Source organism: Balaenoptera borealis (genome assembly GCF_965194805.1).
Source record: "Balaenoptera borealis genome assembly, chromosome: 3".
NCBI classification, from domain to species: domain Eukaryota; kingdom Metazoa; phylum Chordata; class Mammalia; order Artiodactyla; family Balaenopteridae; genus Balaenoptera; species Balaenoptera borealis.
Genome location: NC_138866.1, coordinates 44,899,047 through 44,925,243, shown reverse-complemented (window position 1 = coordinate 44,925,243; position 26,197 = coordinate 44,899,047). Strand labels below are relative to the sequence as shown.

The window sequence follows — 26,197 nt, the reverse complement described above, 5'->3', positions numbered from 1 at the left end:
CACATGGGAGAATTCCATGGTCTTTTCAAAGACGTCATGTGCAATTGTAAGATAATGACACAGATTTGCACATCGGGCTTATGAAATCAATCTCAATATTTCGTGGTCAGACCTTTTCTCTCTTGATAATACTTAAATTCTTGTTTTTGTTTTTATTAGAATAAAGAACAATAGGAACATGAGAGAGCCGTGATAAAGATGACGTCACCGTCTTCAATTACTTGCCTGTTGCACAGCTTTTTGGGAAGATTTACGTCGAGTATATGAGACAAAATGTTGACCAGCTGGGTCGCGTAGCACAAGGCAGCGCTGATCGTGTAAGCAGGGTTATTATGCTCCATATCTAAAGTGTAAAAACAAGAGCCGTACACAAACAGCTTTAATTTCAACAAAAACATGAGTGAACCTGGATTTGTGTGATCTGTGGTTTTGTCAATACATTATTGATGGCTATGCTTTACTCTTTAGTAATAAAAGGTCCATGGCCAGACATTAATATTTCATTGTTTATGATTTTCGCTGAGTGGAATGTAAGCTAAGCAAATGGGCCTAAATGGAGCCAGCACAAATGAAACTGATGTCTGAGCTGCTTGGACCTGATAATGTATTATTTATCCAAACAATTAATGCCCAACTTAAATGTCACCTCCTCAGAGAGGCCTCCCCTGACTACCCTATGGAGAAATAGTTCCTTCCTCCGTAGCCCCATCCCTGAAGCTGCTGGTTCCGTCGTCCACAGCCCATACTCAGTGTATGATGCCTCTGATCATTACTTGCTTCCCTTCCTCTCCACAGAAAGGCAAAGGGCTACGCTTGTCTTGGTGACATCACCTTTGTAGCACCTGCACCATGCATGACAGAAAGCACATACTCACTAAATACTTGCTGGATGACTAAATGAATAATCTTTCTCCACCAAAGAGAAGATACTGAAGTTGTAAAGGGTCTTTCTACTGGGGTATTTCAATCTCCATTTAGGACTGATAAAAAAAAGTTCTTTGCAAAGTTAGAAACTTACAAAAATGGGACCCAACAGGCTAAATACACTTCTTTAAATGGATCTTTTTATATAAATAAAACAATATTGACCCCAAAAAGGTGAAATGTCTAAAAAAATACATGTTTTCAGTCCATCCACTGATAGATAAAATGTGGCATATTCATGCAATGGAGTATTATTCAGTCATAAAAAGAATGGGGCTTCCCTGGTGGCGCAGCGGTTGAGAATCTGCCTGCTAATGCAGGGGACACGAGTTCGCGCCCTGGTCTGGGAAGATCCCACATGCCACGGAGCAACTAGGCCCGTGAGCCACAACTACTGAGCCTGCGCGTCTGGAGCCTGTGCTCCGCAACAAGAGAGGCCAGAATAGTGAGAGGCCCGCGCACCGCGATGAAGAGTAGCCCCCGCTTGCCGCAACTACAGGAAGCCCTAGCACAGAAACGAAGACCCAACATAGTAATGAATCAATCAATAAATAAATCTTTAAAAAAAAAAAAAAAAAAAGAATGAAATGCTGATACATGCTACAATGTGGATGAACCTTGAAAACATTATGCTAAATGAAAAAAAGCCAGACACAAAAGGCCACATATTGTATGATCCCACTTATATGAAATATCCAGAAGAGACATCTATAGAGACAGAAAGCACAACAGTGGTTCCCAAGGGCTGGGAAGAGGTGGGAATGCGAGTGACTGCTTCAAGCCCCAGAGTTTTTGTTTGGAGTGAAAAAACATGCTTTGGATCTAGACAGAGGTGATGGTTGCACAACACTGTGAATGCACTAAATGCCACTGAATTGCTTCCTCTAAAACTGTTCGTTTTGTTATATAAATTTTACCTCAATTAAAAAAATATATTTATAAAAGTTTTCAAAGACTATCTTGCTTCTCACCAGGCCCCTGCGTGGTTTTCTTCTCTTCCACCCAACTGTAGTAGGCAGAGTAGTCCCCGTTGTTGGGAAGGCTAATCCAAGGCCCTGTAATGCTAATGCTGGTGTCCCCGTTGTGATCGTCACAGACCCATCTCCCCGAGAGGTAAGTTGTCCTCCGGGCTTCGGCAAGCTTGCTCACGGTGCTGGAGGTCATGGCACTGTCACTCTCTGAAGACACATCTGTGGGATCTCTAAAAACCAAAGATGCATATGGATGTCAAGGGGCTGGGTTTTGAAGAGTATGCAATTACTTGGCAGATATGCAGAACATTGGGAAGATGCACGTGAGGACAGGAATTTAATTGGAATATACAGAGGTAAGCAATTCCATCAGAGGTGAAGGTCAAACCAGCTGTGGCACAGAAGCCCACAGCATGTGAGGAAGACGGCACCATGAACTAGGGCTTCAAGTGTTAGGTTCTCACACTATTTGGTCTCAAGACCCCCCTTACATGCTTAAAACATTCTGAGGATCCTGAAGAGTTTTCTGTATGTGGGTTACATCTATTAATATTTACTATATTAGAAATCTGAGAAAATTTTAAATTATTAACTGATTCAAAAATAAGAAACCCATTACATGTAACATAGCATGTTTTTATGAAAAAAATCTGTATTTTTCAGAACAAGAAAATTAGCAAAGGGTGACATTATTTGTTTACCAGCTGAGTTCACAGCACAGTGCAGCACTGATCATGACTTTTGAAAAAATCTCTTTAATACCCACGTCTTTCCGTTGTGCTTTCAAGTAGATACAGTGTTCCATGGAAAAACCAACTAGTTTTGCTTACAACTCACTCAAGGGCTCTCCCTTGAGCCACCGCAGCTTTCAGCATGCAGCAAAATGTGCTTTCTGCAGACCTCCTATCTCGCTGCATGGCACAATCACATGTGCACGCAGGGGTCGAGACATAATTTAAATAGAATGAGTAATTTCTGCTGCTTCATCAATAGTGTTCTTGATGTGAAACTGGCTGGTTTTGTACACCGCAAGGACACTGTGGAACACAACGATTACTACAGTATGGCGTCACTGCCTTGGTATCTGTCAAGACAGAGGTTTTACCCACCACGGCTTTTGAGCCACCAGTGCAAACGTCAACAGAGTGAAAAGGGAAAACAAAGTGTTAGTATTTTTATGAAAATAGTTTTGACTGCACAGACCCCGTGAAAGGGCCTCAGGGACCCAGAGAGGGCCCCAGACCACACTTTGAGCACTGCTGGCCTGGAGCATGGAAGGTGAATGAGAAGGCTCGGCAGGTGCCGTGCAGGCGGGCAAAGAACGTGGTGTGTCTGGGGAGCAGAGGGAACAGCGTGGGTGCCTGTAGGAGGCACGAAGGAAGTGCCAGGAGGTGGTGTTGGAAGAGGAGGGATGAAATGCACAGGCTGGGAAGGGCCTTCTGTGCTGCGCTAAGTTTAGAATCCATCCTCTTGGCCAGTGGCTCTCAATCCTTCTTCCTCTGCCAGCAGGTGCACGTAAGTGCAGTCCTACTGGCTGTCCGGACAGGACTTGGGGAGGGCACTGTGGCCAGTTCTAAGCTGTACCTCTACTTCCTCCTTCCACTCAAGGCAGGTTGAGAAGAAATGTGAATGAACAAGAAATCTTATGATAGGCATAACTTCAAAACTATCAGCTTAAAAAAATTAATGATATATAGTAATATATACTAACATACAAGATTTAAACAGTACAGGTATGGAAGAGAAAGATTTTCTCCACAATTTCTCTCCTGCGACTTTGTATTCAGTTGTCAGTCTCCTTAGTCTCCTAAAATCTGGAACAGTATCCTAGTCTTTGTTTACTATAATGTGTTCTAACATCGCTATCTGGGCCCATCAGAATTTAATTTGACAGAGTGTTTCTGTCTGTCAGCTTTTTCCCCTCAAAGCCCTGGCCAGCTGTCTTTACACCAATTTTTGGATAATCCAACTTTTCCCCACGGATTCAAAATGCCACCTTGGGGTCTATTTCTGAGCTTTGAATTCTTCTCTATTTTGCATCTGCCTTTTTATTTTTATATTTGCTAACTATTACTAATGACAAATTACTTGGTAAGAGTCAGAGAGCAGGTCGTCAAGCTAGAAGCAACAATCAGACCTTTAGGCTTTTAGGAAGCCAACTCTGGCAACAGACGAAAGGAAAGACTGAAGCAGAGGCAGCAAACACTAAGTCCTAAGTAGCAACAGTCCACTGACTGTCCAGTTCCAGGGAAAGGTGCCGGAAAGTAAGGGTAACCAGAAGAGACAGGGAAATCCTCAGCTGGAACAGCCCGATGGTTAGTCAGAAAGCAATCGAAACTCTTCAGCAGAACTTTCAGAACCTAGATGATCACCAGCATCATCTGGGGAAGTTTAAAAAATAAAGTATTATGAGGTGAACTTGGAGGCTGGAGCTGTATCTGCTGGAACCTGTCTTTTCCTAAAGTTCCTGAGTGACTCTGATGAACAGCCAGGGGGGAACCACCATCCTGTCCGTCCCACGGACTCCTGAGGGTGTCTGTGCACTACAGCCAGTGAGACGACCAGTGTTTGACATGCTGGTTACCAGGAAAAGGCAGAGCCAGCATGTCCTGCCCACCAAGTAAGAGACCCCAAGGTGTTTTCTTCCATCTTAGCTCATGATTTCTCTGTGAAGTAGGCATTTATTATCCCCATCTAACAGACAAGGCACTAAGACTTCGAGGCTCAAAAACCTGCCTCACAGCATTTGACTAATGAACAGCCCAAGTGGCCCTGCAGCCACATGAGATGGTTCCTGATCAGGGATGTGAGCCTGCCCCTCATCTGGAAGCTCTGCAAGTATACAAGCCTGAGCCTCACTTCTCCGAGGGCCACCGTCCTCCACCCTGGCCACCCCACCTCCCCAACTTCCTGCAGTGTTTACTGTTTGCTGAAGCAGGTAAGATTTAAGTTACATTACCAGGAAAACCCAGAATGAGGCCCAATAAAGGTGCTGACATACTTGAAAGATACTTGATCTTTGGAACCTGTGTTTTCCTAGAGTCAAAAGACTCACTCACTGTACCTCACACCCGTCTTTACTTCCTCGATTGGAAAAATGACAGAGGTGAGCTCTAATATGTGAGACCGCCGAAGACTTGCCAGACGCTCATAATGACTTCTTAAATCAGTGTTTTTTTTTTCTACCAGGTCACCAAGTTTGCGATTGTGCCTCTGAATCTTCTCCTTTTTCTCCTGATGCCGTTGTGCTCGAGTATAAAGTTTCTGATTCTTTTCCTTGGTTTTGAGGAGGCCTTCAGAATCTAAAATAAATAAACCACATCCAACAATAAGCTCTACAAATAGCTCCTGGGTACTGCACACTACCACCGCCCCCCGCTGCCCCCAAAGCATTAAGTGTCTTCCTGCAGTCTAAACTGAAAACAAAACCTCAATAAAATTAACTACATGACGTTCACTAAGCATGGAGACCGGGAGTTTAGTTCAAGTAGGTATTACACACAGAGCAAAGGGGACCACCACTAAAACGACTCTGGGTCTCCATCTGTAATCCACATCAGTGAGCATCACTCAAGACTATCAAGTTTAAGTTTAGCACAGGAAGTACTTGACTTTCTTACAGTAAGCACTGAAGAACAGCCATGTTGGGCAGAAAAGAGATCTAAGTTTGAAAAATTCACTGGCTACCTGATTTTCCATAGAAAACTATTAAGTGTGCCTTGGGCTACATTCAGAGAGTCCAGGGATAATCTCACGGCAGGTGGTCATGCAGCAAAGAAACAGACCAAAGCCCTGAAAAGTCACAGTGGAGTGCAGCGCTCCCAGCAGGGTGCGAGCACCTCCCGTACACCAGCATTTTTAACCACTGGAAGCGTAACCAGAGCCTGGCCATACAACGAGAAAACAGACACTCGTCCTTCCCAACGGATGTTCTTTTTATCAAGGTCCTACAGGTTCTAGATCCCAAGACGTATTATCAAACAGATCAGGTTGTAGCTAAACTTCTCTAGTGTAGCAATAACAGGTTGTAAAATCTCAGACACCTAGGAACAACTTAGGAGCCTCAAATAAGTTTAAAACCAAGCTCATTATCTTTCCTCTTGACACATTTTAAGCTAGGTTCCCTACTTCACAATTATTTCTGACCTGTCCTAAATCAATCTCTCTCTTCTTTTAAATTTATTTATTTTATTTATTTATTATTTTTGGCTGCGTTGGGTCCTCGTTGCTGCATGCAGGCTTTCTCTAGTTGTGGCGAGCGGGGGATACTCTTCGTGCAGTGCTCGGGCTTCTCATTGCGGTGGCTTCTCTTGTTGCAGAGCACGGGCTCTAGGCACGCGGGCTTCAGTAGTTGTGGCTCGTGGGCTCTAGAGCGCAGGTTCAGTAGTTGTGGCGCACGGGCTTAGTTGCTCTGCGGCATGTGGGATCTTCCCGGACCAGGGCTCGAACCCGTGTCCCCCGTATTGGCAGGTGGATTCTTAACCACTGCACCACCAGGGAAGCCCCCCTAAATCAATCTCTTGATGGTCCATTCCATGAGCTGTCCTACAGTTCCTTCCATCTAGGTCTTTCTTTTCATTCCCACTGTCACAATCCTGGTTAACTCTCACCCAAAGTCTGCCTGTCTCTAGTTGGTTCCACTCCACACCTCCACGCCCTCTTTCACTGGCTCAGTCTTCATAAAGTACAGCCAGTGCTCAGCGGTTCTCCTCTGCCAATCAAACACAGACCAAACTCCTCAGCCTCCCAGCCACCACCAAACTGGTACACACCCCACAGTTCCCTTCTCCACACCCTTCACTCCAGTCTCGTTCAATCACTAGATACTTCAAATGAACACATTAAGCACACAGATGGATGGATGGATGCCGAACAAGTCATTCCTTACATATTTATCTCCATTCTGTTGTTCAAGTCAACATCTCTCTAGGAACACTATTTTCTCCTATTCTCCTAATGTCCAAATTGCACTCATTCATCAAGGCCCCCTCCATAAACATTCCCCAGACCTCTTGCTCCCAGGAACTCTATGGTAATGTGTGTGTACCTCACCTATAGCACCTGGCTCTTAGCTGCTTACACCAGGTCCAACTGAAGCCTTGTTGTCTCCTGACTGGGATATGAGAAGCAGTTGATAAATGTGTGTGGACCGAAACCACCCTCTTCAACTGAGGACCAACGAACCTAGGTTACTTCATTGCAGGCAGAAAGTTTCTTATGTTTTCTTTCCTCCTCAGATGCGTCTCTTCACCATTCCTGACCAATATGAATGTCCTTAAGGTTAAGTCTCTGGTTCTATCACACACTTTCCAGCAAGTTCATTCATTTTCATGATCTCTACTGAGCTCTCTACAAGTGCTCAAATGCATCTGTCTAGCCATGGCCTAAGCCATACGGTGGTCAGATTTTTAAAGGACATTTTCCAATTTCATATCAGGACCCCTTGTAGGTGGCAGGAAATCATCACAGTCACCCAACTTGCACTAGTGCAGACTCAATTTAATTTACTCTTCTCTCCATGCTATCTCCCCCTGAACATTAAAACATTTGGATACTGGGGACTTCCCTGGTGGCACAGTGGTTAAGAATCTGCCTGCCAATGCAGGGGACACGGGTTCGATCCCTGGTCCAGGAAGATCCCACATGCCGTGGAGCAACTAAGCCCATGTGCCACAACTACAGAGCCTGTGCTCTAGAGCCCGCGAGCCACAACTACTGAGCCCACGTGCCACAATTACTGAAGCCCGCGCGCCTAGAGCCTGTGCTCCGCAACAAGAGAAGTCACTGCAATGAGAAGCCCGCACACCACAACAAAAGAGTAGCCCCCGCTCACAACTAGAGAAAGCCCACGCGCAGCAACAAAGACCCAACACAGCCAAAAATAATAAATAAATTTAAAAAAAAACAAAAACAAAAAACATTTGGATACCGTCTGTAATCTACTCTCGCTTTTTTGGACAAGTAACAGATCAACTCAACTCTGAAATTTCAAATACAATCAAACTTCCCTATCTATATACCGTATTATTCTGTACCATGACATCTTAAATCAAAAGATTCTGGAGAAAATATTCATCAGGCTCTATAGTTTATAACTGATATTTCAACAAGATTCTGTTTATAAAAAAAAACAGACTATTTATTGAACAGCAAGCGCTTAATCTAATCCATTGACTTGAGCTCATTCATAGCTTCTGGAATCCATTAACTCCCTTAAAATTGTTTGTACAATTTTGTGAGTCTGGTCTAGTGGCTGGCAACCAGCCTGTATTTATGTCCTAAAGAGCAGTGGTTCCTGAGCCTGGCAGGTCCTCAGAGTAGTGCTACTACTCAAAGTATGAACTATGGATCTGGCCCATCTGCAAACTTTTACCAGACAAGAGGAGTACAGAAATAAAGACTAAGTTTAGAAACTATTTTCTTTGATATGGCTATGTGACATTGCCATGACATACAAGTGTGCAATCATTTTTCTAGTAACTAATTTTATTGTATTTTACAAAAGTATTGGTATCGGTTTACTAGAGACAGCTTAAGAACCATTGACCCCGGTCCCCATGCATGAGATTTTAATTTCCTAAGTCCAAAGTAGGTCCCAGGATTCTCTCTCTAGATCTTAAAAAAAGGTTATCAGGTGACTCCAATGTTTTGCTAGGGATGGAAATCACAGTTATAGAGTCCACTAATTTAGAACCATATCTTTATTTTCCATGGTTGTTGCTTTTGTATTTTGGGGCTAGGAGTCTATTAAAAAGAGCTGACCAAAGTTTTAAACTTGCTCATCAGAGAAGTGCACCAGGCTCAGTCAATTCAGCAATTTCAGGAGGTTCACAGATGCCTGGTGGCAAACTCCTACTGCGAACATCCAGGGAGGAGGGGAAAGAGGGTGAACCCATGGTAAGTAATGAGTCCCTACACTGCTATTGACCCAGAGCCTTTGGAGAGTGCAAGCCAAACTCGGTGGAAGAGTGGCTGGCTGTAGCTCTTCACCCAGCTACCCTGCTTCTCTAGCTTATTAATCCTGTGAAACTCCATGCAAGCACTTTATTAGGACAAGCGTTTTCAAAGACAGCTTTTACACCATTACCTACCACTATAAAATACTTGCTTCTGAAAGCAATGAGTAGACAAGAAACAGATTTACAAGGTATGATGGCGACCCATTCTAAACGTTAAACACTTATCTTCAGAAATACAAGGACTATTTCTTTCTTTTTCTTTTTTAAGTTTATTTTTTTTAATTTATTTATTTTTTGGCCGCGTGGCATGTGGGATCTTAGTTCCCTGACCTGGGATTGAACCCATGCCCCCTGCATTGGAAGCGTGGAGTCTTAACCACTGGACCACCAGGGAAGTTCCAACATGGACTGTTTCTAAGGACACAGGATTTCTAAGAGGACTCTTAAAATTTGACAACCACCTTTGATAAAGTATGAAGTACACAGATGTAATGCAAGATTAATACAGATTAAAATATGTATAAGACTCACTGAGTCTTATATTCTGTGCTTCTGGCGTGAACTAATAATTATTATACCTGATTACCAAGACTGACTCTGAGCTTCCTGTCAGCTAAGGGAAATGGGACACATACATTCCTTAACTTCTTAAATTGAGAAATGTAGCAGTTTAAAGGTCATTACATTTGCGTGCATGTGTATATGTATATATGGACATATGTGTGTGTATGTGTGTATATATACACAGATATATGTTTTATATACATATATCTGAAAATATATATATATAAAAATTCCTTATACAGATGTTTTACAAAGAGAAAGGCAAGCTCTTTTCCATGTTGCTCTTGCCTCCCCCCACCCCTTCTCTGTCTCCCTTCCTCTGTCTCTCTAGTTTGTTTATTAATCGCATGAAGTTCCACATGAGTCCTTCCTTTATTAGGGCTGGAGAGAGGCGGGAAAATTACTTACTTTTCTTCATTTCTTCATTTCCTTTACATATAGTTTGTTTCAGCTGTTCAATCCTCATCTTGCAGGACATTATTTTCCATCTCTTAAAAAAGGTATGAAATAAATATCACAAATGCTGGTCTCTAATGACTAATATGATTATCTACTGGGGACACTACTTACTTTGAGGTGTATCTTAGAAAATGTAATGAAGAAAAGACCAGTATAATTATATTTCTTATAGCTTTTGTAACTAGTGGATTACAAAAAAGAAAAAAAATGTTACTCCGGTTCAGTGCAGAAGCTGCTAGGAAACTAAGAGAGAAAGAGAAATTCACATAGTTCTTTTATGTGTTAATAAGCACAGAGAAAAATGTTGAAGGATATTCTCTTAACCTGCCCTGTCCAATATATAGCTACAGGTCCCATGTGGTTATCTGCAAGTCAATTAGGTTATATAAAATTTAAGTTCCTACTCTCACAACCCACGCGTCAGGTGGTACATGTCAACACCACAATTGGCTAATGGCTACCATATCGGGCAGCGTAGACAGAGAACATCTGCATCATCAGAGAGTTCTATGGATGTGCTGCTCTAAGTTCTCAGTGCTGGTTACTGAGGAGACCACCAACTGTATTATCTCACTGATACAATAAGCAAAGATTACTTGCAAAATAATAAAAACCGCAATAAAGCAGAAGTCTTTTTTTTTTAAGTGTATAACTCATGTAAGATTTCTTGAAAAGCCTCAAAAAGTTACATGAAACATGAAACTGCCTTTTTACATTACCAGGATTTAGGTACAGCTTCCCCAAAGAGAATAAAGGATAAGTAAAAATCTGCCCTACTAGTTTTAAAAAAGTACTATTTATCTATTCCATAATGCCTCCATAAACGGGGATAATTGAAAGCTTACAACAACAGTCAAATGCTTATAATGTTTCACACTTGTCTAAGTAGTCTGATGGTACAAGATACAGAGTAGATTACAGGAATGTTCAGTGGGTAAAACTCTCCCCTCTCCAGTGGGGTGAGAGAAACATCTGAGAACACATGCACGGGAACCGATGGATTCAGGAATAAACTGGCAATGAGATGTCCTCACTTTTAAAAGGTATTAGTCTTTAAGAATCAATATTTAAATTTTTGATAGAAAAACTAGAAAACTTAGAACTTAGAAAAACTGGGATGAGATTCTTTATAAATAGCCTTTTATAACTTTTTTCCATACAACCTGTTTATATAACATTCAGAGCATAAGCAGAATTCACTTATATCACATCTCTTTAAGTATTATTTAAAAATTATGAAGGATGCTTATTATTATTATGAAAAAAATTAAGCATCACAAAAGAGAAGAAAGAGATTGTTAACCTGACTCCTTCCCACTCTTCAGGGTTGATCTCAATTAAAGTTTGATATGTATCTTTTCAGATATATATTTAAAACACATACACAAATGGAATCATACTTTACCCTAGCCTGTTTTTTGTTTGATTGTTTCATTAAAAAATATACCTTGGACATCATTCCATACAAGTGCATGTAGACTGACCACATTCTTTTCAACAGCTACACAGTATCATAATTATCTCATTCTGTTTGATGAGTATTTATATTATATTTTAACTTTACTACCAATGATGCAGACAATCAGCCTCTTTATCCATAAATCTCTACATTCATGTGTATTTTCTTAGGAGGAAAATTGCCGATATACCACACGTGCATTAAAAAAACCAACAAAGCACCACCAAATTGTCCCCCAAACAAATATGTCAATATATACTCCCACCAACAGTGAATAAAAGTATAATCAATCAAACTCCTTATTTTCATATGTTGTACTCATTTTTTCCCAGTTTATATTCATTTTGCTACGGTCTTTTAACATATAGAACTTTTAAACTTTTATGTAGTGTGTCAAATGTTTTCCTTTATGGCTTATAAAGGTCTGCTCATCCCCAGATTATAAAAATACTCTGCCATATTTTCTTTTAATATTTGAGTTTATTTTTCACATTCAATCATTAACCCATCTACAAAGTAGGTGTTTACGATGAGTAATTTTTTTAAAAAGGACACCTCACTGTTCTTGTATCTCTATGTCAATACCAGACTTCATAATTATTCCTTACAGTGGTTCCATAATTAATTGCCAATACCCTGTTTTTGGTACCTGGATGAAATATCTGAGAAGCCCACACTACAAATATATTCACAGAGAACTGCCAAAAAATGATCAAAAATAAATTTAAATTTGAAATGATTTTTGAAGTTCTGCCAACTTAAAAACATGTAACCTCAAGTGTAAAGAATATTATTTAAATACTTCTTATAGCTTACCAACTGATCTGTTATCCATTTTCCTTCCATAGCTTTTAACACTCTGTATGGAGAAGAGACAAAGGAAATATGCTCTTAAAATAATGAATTCGGTGAAGCTCAAAAATGCAAAATCAACAACTTTTTAAAATAAGGTCTCAGAAACAGCTGGATATACCAAAGTGGGATGTAAGCATTGAAAAATATTTTCCAGATTCCCTGCTCTCTGCAATTTTTTCTCACCTCCTTCCTTCTGCACTTTTAATACAGCTCAGAGCCTTTCTATAAACATTCACAATAAACTTCCATAACAGCCATAGCCTTTGCCCTCCATCATAATCAATAATTTCCATCAGTCATAATTAATAATAATGATAGTTACAAGAGAATTCATGGTCCAAATGCTATTGTCAGCTCCCCCCAAAACGGCACAAGCCATGGGACTTCCCTGGTGGTGCAGTTGTTGAGAATCCACCTGCCAGTGCAGGGGACACGGGTTCGAGCCCTGGTCTGGGAAGATCCCACGTGCCGTGGAGCAACTAAGCCCGTGCACCACAACTACTGAGCCTGCACTCTAGAGCCTGTGAGCCACAACTACTGAGCCCGTGTGCCGCAACTACCGAAGCCCACGCGCCTAGAGCCTGTGCTCTGCAACAAGAGAAGCCACCACAATGAGAAGCCCGTGCACCACAACGAAGAGTAGCCCCTGCTCACCACAACCAGAGAAAGCCCGTGCACAGCAACGAAGACCCAACACAGCCAAAAATAAATAAATAAATAAATAAATAAATAAATAAATAAATAAATAAATAAATAAATAAATAAATAAATAAATAAATAAATTAAAAAAAAAAGGCATAAGCCAGCTTAGGCAGAAATTTGTTCTACGGAATGAAGTGTTCTACAGGAAAAAATAAAAGTTTCTGTGACAGAGTAAGTTAAAGAAATGACTGAGTTAAATAAATCTAAGCGGGTTTTTCTAATGCAGAGTATCTCTGAAGATTTCATCTACTCATAAATGTGTTAATCAGGTCTGGGGTGTGTATGGAGAATAGTGACTGGATCAGTTTGGGACAAAAGGTTCTACAGGACAATTCCCAAATCCAGAGGATGAGAGATTCATCGGGTGCTCATTAATACTCAGATTCCTGGGCCTCCCCCCAGACCTACTGAATCAGAATATCTGAGAATAGGATTCCAAGAATCTACACTTTTAACCAGTACTGAAGTTAATGAATTCTGATGTAAATGATCTGCAGACCACACTCTGCAAAACCCTGATACATAAGAATAAAGATAAACAGAAGCAATAACGTCCTACAAGAGCCACCACCGTTAGTCTAATATGCCTTCTGTCCTGGACCCATTTACCATACGTCAATTATCAGGGCCAGCGGTTTGATTCATCCATCCAGTCACTGCCTGCTGTGAACCAGGCACCAGGTTTGATCCCAGTGTTTTCTAGAAACTTGATCATCTCTCCTATTTTGCTTCTCCCAGATGTACTGCTCTTCACACGGGGAGATTTGTAACCTAAATTCAACAGATTAGCAATCCACATGTATGCATACCACAGCACTGAATTAAACCATGTGGTGACTAGACAACCTCCACAAATTAAAAAACAAAATGAAAACTCACTCTTTTTGAAATTCTTCTTGCTTGCTCTTAAGTTGGCTTAACCTTTCCTTCTTGTCTATAAACCTGTAAGAAAAAATTCAGTGTTTTATTTAAATGTTTTTTTTTTCAGTTGAATGAGATTATGCAAATTCCTGAGAGCCAAACATTTCTGCAGACTCATCCGGAAATGTCACTGTCCTGAACATATCTTCTCAATGGCACGCTTACAGCTGCTTACCATTTGGTTATCTAAAACTAAGTTCAGGGCTTCCCTGGTGGCACAGTGGTTGAGAATCTGCCTGCCAGTGCAGGGGACACGGGTTCGAGCCCTGGTCTGGGAAGATCCCACATGCCGCGGAGCAACTAGGCCTGTGACCCACAACTACTGAGCCTGTGCGTCTGGAGCCTGTGCTCTGCAACAAGAGAGGCCCCAACAGTGAGAGGCCCGCGCACCGCAATGAAGAGCGGCCCCCGCTTGCCGCAACTAGAGAAAGCCCTTGCACAGAAACGAAGACCCAACACAACCAAAAATAAATAAATAAATTTATTTTAAAAAAAAAACAAAAAAAACAAAACTAAGTTCAAATTCTCGGCTTTAAAACTCTTTCATGGGTTTATACAATATGTCTATAGGTTTTTTCACCCCTAGGTTAAATTGTCCTCCAAAACAGGTAAATCAGAGCACTAAAATGAATCAGAATTCAAGAAAACGGAGGCTTCCATTATAAAAATAATTGTAATTATTAAGTTTAATTTAATTCTACTCTCATTTATAAATTGGTTCCTTATAATTCTTAAAGTACAACTGTTTTCTCACTAATTTTACTTCTAGTCATTACGGGCTAGCAAGTTACTTAATAAAAGTTATCAAAAGAAAAGAACATCACATTGCAGTTCATTTTTGCTGTTTGTCACTATTCTACCCTTATTCTTATTTTCTTCCTGCTACCTTATGTGGGATTAGTTTGTTTTGCTTTTTTTGCAGTTTAAGGTAGGAACTTCAATCATCAACTTTAAGCCTCTCCCTTTTTAATATAAGTATACAGAGTTATAAATTTCCCCCAGAAGTATTGCTTAAGCTAAACCCTAAACATTTTGATATCGTGTATTTTACCATTTAGGTTGACATTTCTAATCTTCCATCAAATTCCCTCTTTGACCAATGAATTATTTAGAAGTGTATTGTTCAATTTCCAGATATACAGGTTTTTTGGTAACGTACTGTTATTTTTCTACTTTAAGGCTGATGTGGTCCCAGAATATTCTCTATGAGATTTTAATCTTTTGATTTGAGACTGTCTTATGGCCTTGCATATGGTGCGCCACGTCTCGGTGAAAGTTCCACGTGCACTTGAAAAGAACGTGTTTTCTACAGCTGCTGGATACAGAGTTCTATAAACGTCAACTAGCTGAAGGTGGCTAGCAGTGATACTCAAATCTTCTAGGTCTATGCTGTTCAACACGGTAGCCATCAGGCACATGTGGCTACTGAGTACCTAAAATGACTTGTTGCTTAATAAGAATTTTAGGTTAAAAAAAAAAAAGTATGGCTAACATCATGCAACTGATTTTGAATTGAGCTAATGGTGGCTCACTACTTTCAAAGAAACAAAGGTAATGCCACATGCTACAGTAACGTGGTGTGGAGTCCAAGATTAGGCCTTTGGCTATCTCGTGAAATCATAGCCTAAATGAAAACAATTTAACAGAACCATAACAGCCCTAAAAATCTCTTCCTTAAAATAATCCAGACATAAAAGTCTCTCTAACATACTATTTCTATAATCCCACATTTGAAACATACCCAGATATCTACTTCTAAATGGAAGGGATAAAATGGTCTAATTATGACCCTACCATTTAATAGTCAGTCACTGAAAATGTACAATATATATTAAACAAGAAACCAAATCAGATAATATCACATGTGACAGAATTACATACTTACATGACTAAATTAAAATTAAATTAAAAATTCAGTTTCTCAGTTGTACTACCCACATTTCAATAGCCACATATGGCTGGGGGCTACCTTACTGGATGGCATAGATACGGAACATCACTGCACAAAGTTGTATTGGGTAGCACTGCAATGGCCAGTAAGGTGGTAACTACATGAAACAGTATTAGAAAACTCTGAAACCAGTGTGGGATGTGGACAAATTCATAGATTCATCAATTCATTTATCAGGTATTTACTATGTGCCTGCAACTTATGACGAAGCATTTTACAGAACGTTAAGAAATCTAATCTTTCATTTTTCTGCAACTGGCTGTGAACTAGACAGGTTACTTGTTATATGCTTCCATTTCCTTCTATCAAAAATGAGAAACGAATGTGGTATTTACTTCTACCTAATGTGGTGATTCATGCTCCAATAACCTGAAGGAGATGACAAGCTCACAAGACTCATCCACCTGTGTAAACAAAGGACTGACATGGAGGATAAAATCCTGCTTTTAGGGGCTATGAATCAGATCTGTTGTAAAAATGCCACTGTGCACTAAAACAAATTGGGATGATAACACTGTCCAGCTTTATATCAAGCTGGTTAGTTCTCTTGGGTTTTGTTTAAAAAAACAAAACAAAACAAAACAACAAACTTAAAACAAACATACAGAGGACAGCAGGAATAACAAACAGAAGATAACAGTTCCTACTGCATCAAACACTTCATGAGTAATGTCATTCTTCATGAAGGAAATGAAAACAGGTAGTGTGAACAAAGCGAAAGCAGATGGTTATCAAGGAATGTGGCTGGTCAGCGAGCCAACTGCTCACCAGCGCCTCACCCATCCTCTGCATTCTCCATCCCAGGACTCACAGAGATAGATTAGGAAAAAAAAGAAAAAAGAAAAAAGGAAAAGGAAGGGGGGAAAGGCATTTTTTATATACTGTCTTTCAAGCTGGGTTTATCACGTAAAATGTTTTGTATCTTTTTCCACTTCAGAACATAAAGACCTATCTCATTCTTTAACAGGTACACAGAATTTCACTGAATGGACATCATATAATTTATTTACAGAAACACCTACTGATGAACACTGCCATCGCTTCCAAATTTTCACTATTAGCAGTAATGTTAGAAATGAATATCTGGGTGCATTTAGGTTTACATGGCAACTCCTGGCAGTTATCTTTAAATTTCCTCTGAATCAGTTCATATTATATTTACAACCCTACCAACCTGTTTTCTTACTCACAGCACTGCACATTTTACTCTTTGCTAACCTGACTGGCCTCCCTCTCCTCAAAGACATTTCATAATCCATTTATTTGCCTTTCTTCATTTCACAGTTAGAAATGTTTAACACCTTTTCCTATCTTATTGGCTACTTTTCTTTTGTTATCCCCCTATACCCTTTGTTCACTTTTCTATAGTTTTTTTTTTTTTTTTTAATTTTTGACTGCACTGGGTCTCATTGCTGTGCACGGGCTTCCTCTAACTGCGGTGAGCAGGGTCCACTCTTCATTGCGGTGTGTGGGCTTCTCATTGCAGTGGCTTCTCTTGTTGTGGAGCACAGGCTCTAGGCGCGTGGGCTTCAGTAGTTGTGGCATGTGGGCTCAGTAGTTGTGGCTCGCAGGCTCTAGAGCACAGGCTCAGTAGGTGTGGCTCACGGGCCCAGTTGCTCTGCGGCATGTGGGATCTTCCCTGACCAGGGCTTGAACCCGTGTCCCCTGCATTGGCAGGTGGATTCTTAACCACTGCACCACCAGGGAAGTCCTATAGTTTTTTTTTAAAGGGTTATTTATTAGAGAAATTAGCTATTTCCTTTCATACATCTTGAAATTATTCTTCCTCAATCTGCTTAGTGACTACTTATGTTTCTGCTCTACCAATTTTCCAAAATTTTATGCAGATACATTTATCAATTTTGTTGTTGTTGTTCAGTGGCTCTACAGACTTCTATTGTTTTCCGAAAAGAATCCGCCAGTGAACCTATACCATGAATCAGGGCTTTTACAACATTATTTCTTTCCTTTTTTAATTAATTTATTTATTTACTTATTTACTTATTTATCTATCTAAGCTGGGTCATAGTTGTGTCACGTGGGATCTCTGTTGCGGCATGCAGGATACTTTTTTTTTTTTTTAGTTGCGGCATGTGGGATCTAGTTCCCTGACCAGGGACTGAACTTGGGCCCCCTGCGTTGGAAGCGCGGAGTCCTAGCCACTGACCACCAGGGAAGTCCCTACAACACTATTTCTTATATTTTCTTTCCCAATTTCAAAATGCCTTCTTTGTTATTTACCAAATTCCTCCAGACTTATATTTGCTTTTCTTCCCTACAAAAGTACTCCCTTAAGCTGACTTTAAAAAGTGCCCCTGTGATAGAGACTGATGAAAACTAGGAGCAGATGGTCATAGAGAGTCTGGGTTGTGTGCCATCTCTTGTAGTCAACAGTGCTACAAGAGACGGCACACAACCCAGCTCAGGATTCAGAGGGAGCTCTCCAGCAGTCACGCCTGCCTGGGCTGCCCCTTGAGGACAGGTTAGAGGTGGCCTTGCTAAGGGAAGGAAGGCATTATAGGCAGAGGAAATTCTGCTGTTTCACAAGGTGAGAAGTTAATCTGTCCTGCCCTAGAGGACCTCAATACACCAGCGGGACAGCAGGGACAGGAGTGTGCTGCTGATAAGGATCAGTTAAGAGTGTGACCCTCATCGCTCCACGCTATCCCACGGCCACAGGTCGTCCTGGGCGACTGAGTGGATCTGGCTACAGGTGGGACTGGTCACCTAAGTCTGTCCCACGCAATCAGAAAAGCAGCACCCAGGCATGCACTCTATCAGGGATCCTACTATTAATTCTGTGCTAGATGATCATTAACATCGTCATAACATCTACAACTTACTGAGCACTTACTTAGTGTTTTTCATAAAATAACTAATCCCTCCATCTGCCTTCTCAGTCCTTTCCCTCATTCTTTGTGCCTAGGGTAATGGCAATAGAAAAGTCCAATAAACACTATTAATGTATTTTAAGAAAGGTAAAACAAACAAACAAAAAACACAAAACTTTTGAATATGCCACTGAGGGCCTTAAAAATTAGTAAACCCTTGGAACCAGTTACGCAGTTCAAGGAAAAGATCAGAGATGAGGAAGAAGATTTATGCCAATTGTGAAATTAGTCATAATAGCAAAAACTGGAAACAACTTTAATGTCCAAAAGGAGAATGATTATCAAACAACACCATATTGCCATGAAGGACATTAAAATATTTTTGTAGACAAAGACATTAGTATGTGTTTATAAGATGTTGGGTTAAAGAAAACGAAAAAGCAGAGCATCAAACTATATACACATGGTATGATTCCAAATGAAAAAAATATATTTACAAGCACACACATACACAGAAACAAGGCTGGAAGCAAATATAACAAAACACTAACAGTTGTGAGAATATGGGCAAAATCTGTTTCCTTTTTTATGTATTATTGTACTTTACAAGTTTTCTACAATAATCATACATACTTTTATAATCAGAAAAAAACCAGTATTCAATCAATTAAAATTTCTCAAGCTCCACCTTTGAGGACCATATCCACTATAAAAACATATACACAATCCCCTAAAAGTATCTAAAGTCCTTAGGTCTCTTGACACTGATTATATTCCTTAGGTTCCTTAAATCTAAAAGCAGAAAATGAGCATTAACAGTTTTTAGGTCAGTGGTGGAGAATTATCCCCAGCTCCAATTTGGACACAGGTTTGGTGAAAAGTTAACGATGATTCTGGCTCTAGAAATAAGGCAGAAAGGCTTCTTGGGGAAGAGAGAGCACAGATGCACCTGGAGAAGAGCACAGCAATCTCCCTTATTTAAGCAGAAATGGTTAAAGAACTGCATATTTCTTGAACTAGGATACTAACACAGCAAGAATTACTAGCCATCAAATTTTTCTCCCTTACATTCTTTAGGCATTCAAGGTTATAATGTTTATGAACAAATGCAATATGAAAAAACACAGTCCTTATCAGAATGGTTCTTTTATCTTATGTTAGAATATTTAGGTATGAGAAAATACACAGCTGACCCTTGAACAATGCGGTTTCAACTGAATCGGTCCACTTATATGCAGATATTTTTCAACAGTAAATACTACAGTACTACAGGGTCGGAATTTGGATAAATCTGTGGATGTGGAGGAACTGCGGATAAGGAGGGCTGACTATAAATTACAGGCGAATTAACCGCTGTTGTTCAAGGGTTAACTGTAGTAAAAACATATACTCCACCGGCAGGAATGAAGGTTAAGTGATTAGGAGAAAGCAGAAACAGAGCATTGTTTCGTTTTCTCCCTTGTAAAATGGGAATAGTGATTATCCTACTTGGTTACAGGGATTAAATAAGATAAATGTGAAAGCATCACGTACAGGCACTTAGCACATAATATAGGCTAGTTTCCCTTTTCTTCATTGCAATGAGTGATTTTGTACTTAATCTTACTAATGTATTAAATTGAATATATATATATATTTATTTATTTATACATGTATTTCAGATCTGGAGGTAAACTCAAGAATTAGCATAGCCCAGCAATAAGTAAGGCACACTACTCTGAGTTTCCTCGTTCTAAAAACAGATTAATAACTCATGGTTTTGTGGTAGGGAACAAATGACATAATAAATGTGAAATTCCTTTATAAATTCTAAAAGGTACACATAATGGCAAGAGTAGCCACTGATACTGATTGAAAACAAAAGTTATATTTTCTTAGCAGATCCACATGTATTGGCGTAAATACAATTAATAAGCTGCATGGGATGGGAGTTGTGACCCTTCTTGAAAGACATAACCAAACAGAAGTCAGGTTGATAAACCCTTGTCTAAAGATGGGGAGTCGAGCTACCTATAGAGCTTTTATTCTTCTGAGTGGGGCATACAAATGTGGGCCCAGAACCGAAATCCCATGACAATATTTTTATAAGCTACAGTGACTGACAACCAAAGATACTGGAGGGCAGAACAGAGATGTCTAAAGGGTAGTTTTTTGGATGTTGGCTGTGTCTTCCCCTTGAAATGTTTAGTAACATCTACATTTCTTGCTTGTCCTTTATCTCACTTCTCAATTTGTTTAGCGCCCATATTTCTGTTTCTTGGTAGAACTGTAGTCATATATTCTTAAAACTCATCAGTGAAGGTAGTGCTGCATCATTCCTGATTCAGGGTACATATAAAAGCAACACTGGAACTTCCCTGGTGGTCCAGTGGGTAAGACTTCACGCTGCCAATGCAGGGGGCCTGCGTTCGATCCCTGGTCGGGGAACCTGCATGCCGCAACTAATCGTTTGCATGTCACAACTAAGAAGCCCGCATGCCGCAACTAAAAAGATCCTGCATGCCGCAACTAAGACCCAGCGCAGCCAAAATAAATTTTAAAAAAAAAACAATACTACCCATATTGCTCATAAATTTTGCCTTTCTTTTTGATCCACACTTTAAAATAACTGGTTCCTAAACCAGCAGGCAGATGTTCCTGGGTATCCTCAGATTATGTTCCCTGTCTCATTCCTACACTACCATAAACTGGTAAGCAATTTTTTTCAGTTTTGAGTGGAAAGATTACTTCAACTTGTTATCTGTTGGGTAGCAGTCTTATTTTTGGTGTCAGATAAATGTATAATCCAGAAAATTATGTTCCTGTTAAAAGACCTGTAATTTTTTTTTTTTAAAAATTTATTTATTTATTTAATTTTTGGCTGCTTTGGGTCTTCGTTGCTGTGCATGGGGTTTCTCTAGTTGCAGCGAGCAGGGGTTACTCTTTGTTGCGGTGCACAGGCTTCTCATTGCTGTGGCTTCTCTTGTTGCGGGAGCACGGGCTCTAGGCGCACGGAGGATTCAGTAACTGTGGCACGCAAGCTCAGTAGTTGTGACTCGCGGGCTCTAGAGCTCAGGCTCAGTAGTTGCGCCACACGGGCTTAGCTGCTCTGCGGCATGTGGGATCTTCCCGGACCAAGGATCGAACCCGTGTCCCCTGCATTGGCAGGCGGATTCCCAACCACTGTGCCACCAGGGAAGTCCAAACCTGTAATTTTTAAATGTTCTCCAGTACAAGATCCAAAGGAGATTGTGTTGAGAGTACTGCTTAAAATCATTCCTCTTCATCTCTTAAGGAAGCACACACATCAAACGGCAGATGAAAAAGCAGAAAAGAAAGTGGGCACTGTTTTCGGACTGAGGCCAAGGTGGGAGATGAGGAAAGGATAGTGCTAGGAGGGTACCAAGGTTGTAAGGAAGTGTTCCCACTGAACAATAACAAAAAAAGTAGCGCATTCAGGTATTTTTCAATCTAACTGCCAAACTCATACTGTCCACAAAATTATGTAAAGATGCATGTTCCCTTCTTAGGAGTTAAAAGAACTAATTATTGGGAGACAGATTTGTTCTTTAATATCTAATTTTCCTTGAACTGCTAAACCATTACAAACTATGTATTCAGCTAGTCTGTTAATGAAACCTGAAAAAAACACATCTACATTCACAAGAACTTTGATATGCACATCACATTCAAGATCCTTATAGGCACAGCTAATCTGGTTAATTTACTGAAAAGAATCAGAGGTTAAACAAGAGTATTTAAATTGTGCTGTAAGCTTCCATATTTTATTTCAAAGTGGTTTCCCACAGTTAGTGAGGAGCTTTTCATAAGTAAAAGGAAAAAAGAGTCTGAAAGCAAAATTTTTCATAAATACTGAAGACAACAGAATATCTCACAATCAACCTTTGGCCCAAGAAATTTAAGGCTTATTAGTAGTCAGTGTAAAGCTTTGAGAGCAGAGACCTGCCTTTCTCTTCTGTAACTGCCAGAATATTTTATGCAGATAACTGTACCCAATGAGAGCTCAGTAAAACTGACTTGACCATTAGGACGGTGGTCCTGGGTCTCGACAGATTCTCACATCCTACTAGATGCTAGGCACTGTTCTGGGAACAAAGGAAAATAAACAAGCAAACTCCTCTTCCTTAGGAATACAAGGTTCAGAACGGGGAACAATGGAAAGTGAAGTGAAGCTGTCTGTTATCCCTGAACCTTAAAATTTCTTGTTCATTTCTAAATTTTGAATGGTTCTGGTATTTATTTTTCACTTTTCTGCTTGGTCATAAAAAGAAATCCACTGTAACACATCCCTCTTCTGAAAATAATTTGTATTTCAGTTTCTAAAGTTGTCTTGCCTTTACCATTCCTTCAACAATCTGCTTATTGTGTGCTGCCCACTGCTGCTGCACTAAGCACTGGGGATCTGACTGAACAAAACCAGAATTCATGCCTCCGTGGAACTACATTCCGGATGCAGTTACTTTCCTCAAAAAAGTAACACCACTTACCATGCTCAATAGCATGAAAGAACTGAGTATTGTGACAGAAATGGGGGGAGAGATGGAAGTGGGGACCTATCTTAGTGAAGGTCAGGGACGTCTCACTGAGGAAGTGACATTTAAGTTCAGACATGAAAGGAAAGGTGACAATCAGGAGGAACAATGTTCCAGGCAGAGGGAACAGCAAGGAAAAAGACCCACGGGTGGAAAAGTTTCATGTGTTTGAGGATATGAGAGAAGGCCCAACTACTGAGCTGTGAACATGAGGATACATGGCAAGCGTTTATCTTTTGAGTACTTAATACATGCTAGACATCATGCTAAGTACTTCAGTGCATGCTCTTATGTAACCACTAACAGAAACCTATGAAGTTAGATACTCCATTTTCAAAATGAAATAAGCACAGGAGAGATTAAGAAACTTCAAAATCACATAGCAAGTGGTGGAGCTTGGATTCAATTCAATACAGCTTGAATCCAAAGACCACATTTTAAACTCAACCTTACAGCCAAAGTTAGAAGGTAGGCCGTAGCCAAATCACATGGGGCTTAACATGCCATAGTAAGGAGCCTGAATTTTATTTTAAATAAAGTGGAAAGCCACTGAAAAAGTTTAAGCAGAACAGTGACAGTATCTGATTTACATTTCTACTGTGGCTGCTGTGTGAAGGCCAGAGGGAGGCTAGGGAGGAGCTGTACGTGTAAAAGAAAGGAAACTCATAAGTAGCCAGGAGAGAAATGATAGTGGTCTGGACTAGAAGTAGACAGATTCAAGATCTACTCTGGAGCAGATCAAATTAGACTTGTCAATATTTTGGATACACGGAGTAAGATAAAAGGAAAAAGCTAGGATAACTCCCGGGTTTCTGGCTTTAGTGACAAATGGGTCGTGATTTATAACAATGAAGTGATTCAGAATCATATTAAGTTTGGGAAGGAAGGGTAGATTGACCCAATCATTCAACAAATCTTTATTAAGCTTCTAGTATGTGAGGATACAGCAGAGTACAAAACTGTTTTGTTCTCACAGAGCTTACATCACTGGAGCAGGGGGCAGTTAGACAAATTAATATGTAAACCACAGACGGTGATAAGTGCTATGGAAAACAATAAAGCAGGTTAAGTGGGAAAGGAGGTTACTATTTTAGTTGAATAGTCCAAAGAAAGAGTTCCTCTAATGTATGAGCAGAGGCTTAAAGGAATCAAAGGAAGGAGCCCTGAAGACTTCTAGAAGAAAAGAGTCCTGGCAGTCTGAATAAGACTGCAGTGGTCCTGAAGCAGGAGTCTTCTTGGTATGTTTGAGGACTGGCAAGGAGGCCAGGATGGTACTGCAGAGTGGGTAAGGGAAAAGCAATAGGAGATCAATGGAGGAACAGACAATACAGAACTTTGGATAAGGACTTTGGCTTTTTTTACTTTGGGTAAAACAGGAAACCCCTGGAAGATGTGAACAGAGGAATGGAGGAGTGGTGTTACTCTGGCTGCAATATGGGAATCACACTATAAAGGAGAAAGGGTGGAAGCAGGAACTCAAGAGGCAATAATCCTCTGGTGGACCAAACCAGGAGGCAGTGAAAGGGTTGGATTTAGGATCGGTTTTGAAGGGTGGATGGGATTTGTTGATGGGATTATATATGGTGGCATTAAGAGAGGGGTCAAGGAGCACTGGAAGGTTTTTTTGGCCTGTGCCAGAGAATGAGGTTACCATTTACTGGGCTGGAATGAGCATGAGAGGAACAGATTTATGATGGATAATCATGAATTCAGTATGCCATATTAAGATGGAGATTCTCATTACAAATTTAAATACAGACAGAGTATGCAGCTGTTTTCTTGATTTCACAAAGGCCTGGGTTGGAGATACAAGTCTGGCAGTCTTCAGCATATAGACGATATTTAAATTATGGGAATGAATCTAAGAAAAAGTATATAGAGAAAAGGGTCCAGAACTGAACCCATGATAAACTCCATCAGTTAGACATTTCCACCTCATACCTAGTATTCTTATAATAAAACTGTGTTAATTTTTAAAGCTATTATTTATTACATCAGCAGTTTCTAAAGTCATCAAGTACATCAATGAGACACAGTGATGAACTAAAAGACTGAATCATACAAATCTCCTCAAAAGAAAAAGAAATGAACTCCATTCGTGATGCGAGGACTGTCAGCAACTCAAAAAACACTTCCAAATACAGCCGTTATATAATCCAGTGGTTAAGTGCATGGCATATGGGTTCAGGCTGCCTGGAATTTAATTCTGGTCCCCACACTTATTATCTGTGTGACCCAGGGCAAGGTACTGTGCAGTTTCCTTAGCAGTAGGTTACAGAAAATAACTTATCGGGTTCTTGTAAATGAATTAATACTTGAACTTTTGCACTGAAAAAATTAGCTGGCTCACTATCATTGACACTAAGTTATTGAAACAGAAGTTGAGCCTGAGAGACCTTGCAGCTAATCACACTAATTTTTCAATCATCTTAACCAAGGACTTGTAGGTCTCTGTTTAAATTTCAAAACAAGGCCAAAACGCGTTCTTGAATTCTCTTAACTAAGGGCTTGCAGGTCCCAGTCTGGATTTTAAAACAAAGCCAAAACACATACCCAAACTCCTTAGCATCTAAAACAATCTTTGGAAAAGGGAGGAACTAGCTAGCCTAGTTCACACATTAGAGTAAGCATGTCTGATAAGATCCATCTGTGACACAGGCTACCAGGGCCCGAATCCCTCTTAACCAGTTGTTTTATTCTCTTCTAGAGAATGAACGTGCTTTCGAAAACAAAGGTTAAACCCAGCATTTGAATGGGAGTGGAACAAAGTACCGAGAATCCAACTCTATGGCAGTAATAGAAGACCTCTCCACAGCCACCATCTATCCCTTTTCCCTAGTACCCAAGAGCACCGTGAGGTCAGACTCCTCTCGAGTGGGTTAGGGGGAAACGGCGACCTTCTCTCTTCTGGCCTCCATCCCCGACTCTTTCCCCTGGGAGCAAAGCGCCGGCGCAAAGCAGTTACCCTCCCTACCTCCCCCTCCTCTCGCTGGGCTCCGGGGCCCAAACTCAGGCCCCAGGCTCCAGCCTCCGAGCCGGTGGAGACACCCGGGTTAGAAACCATAGGGC

At 40.4% G+C, this 26,197-nt stretch overlaps 1 protein-coding gene and 2 long non-coding RNA genes across 6 annotated transcripts in view; 1 reads left to right on the top strand and 2 right to left on the bottom strand.

Moving 5' to 3' along the window:
* The window catches only part of ATG14 (autophagy related 14), a gene marked incomplete at its 3' end in the record, with an annotated part of 43,806 nt that overhangs the window by 17,335 nt on the left and 274 nt on the right, over positions 1–26,197 (bottom strand). For all 4 annotated transcript variants that reach the window (XM_082386596.1, XM_082386598.1, XM_082386597.1 and 1 more), the window contains exons 2-7: positions 13,773–13,835; positions 12,153–12,195; positions 9,827–9,908; positions 4,960–5,197; positions 1,896–2,125; positions 226–343 (exon numbers count right to left, since the gene is read on the bottom strand). In XM_082386596.1, the coding sequence (XP_082242722.1) occupies positions 226–343; positions 1,896–2,125; positions 4,960–5,197; positions 9,827–9,908; positions 12,153–12,195; positions 13,773–13,835 (774 nt within the window). The remainder of the gene's footprint in view (positions 1–225; positions 344–1,895; positions 2,126–4,959; positions 5,198–9,826; positions 9,909–12,152; positions 12,196–13,772; positions 13,836–26,197) is intronic.
* Positions 12,204–21,424, top strand: LOC309626242. The gene is made up of 2 exons (XR_014243064.1): positions 12,204–12,320; positions 13,882–21,424. It is a non-coding gene; the product is annotated as an uncharacterized lncRNA (long non-coding RNA).
* LOC309626237 lies at positions 17,821–26,183 on the bottom strand. The gene is made up of 2 exons (XR_014243059.1): positions 21,330–26,183; positions 17,821–21,193 (listed from the first exon to the last, which is right to left on the bottom strand). It is a non-coding gene; the product is annotated as an uncharacterized lncRNA (long non-coding RNA).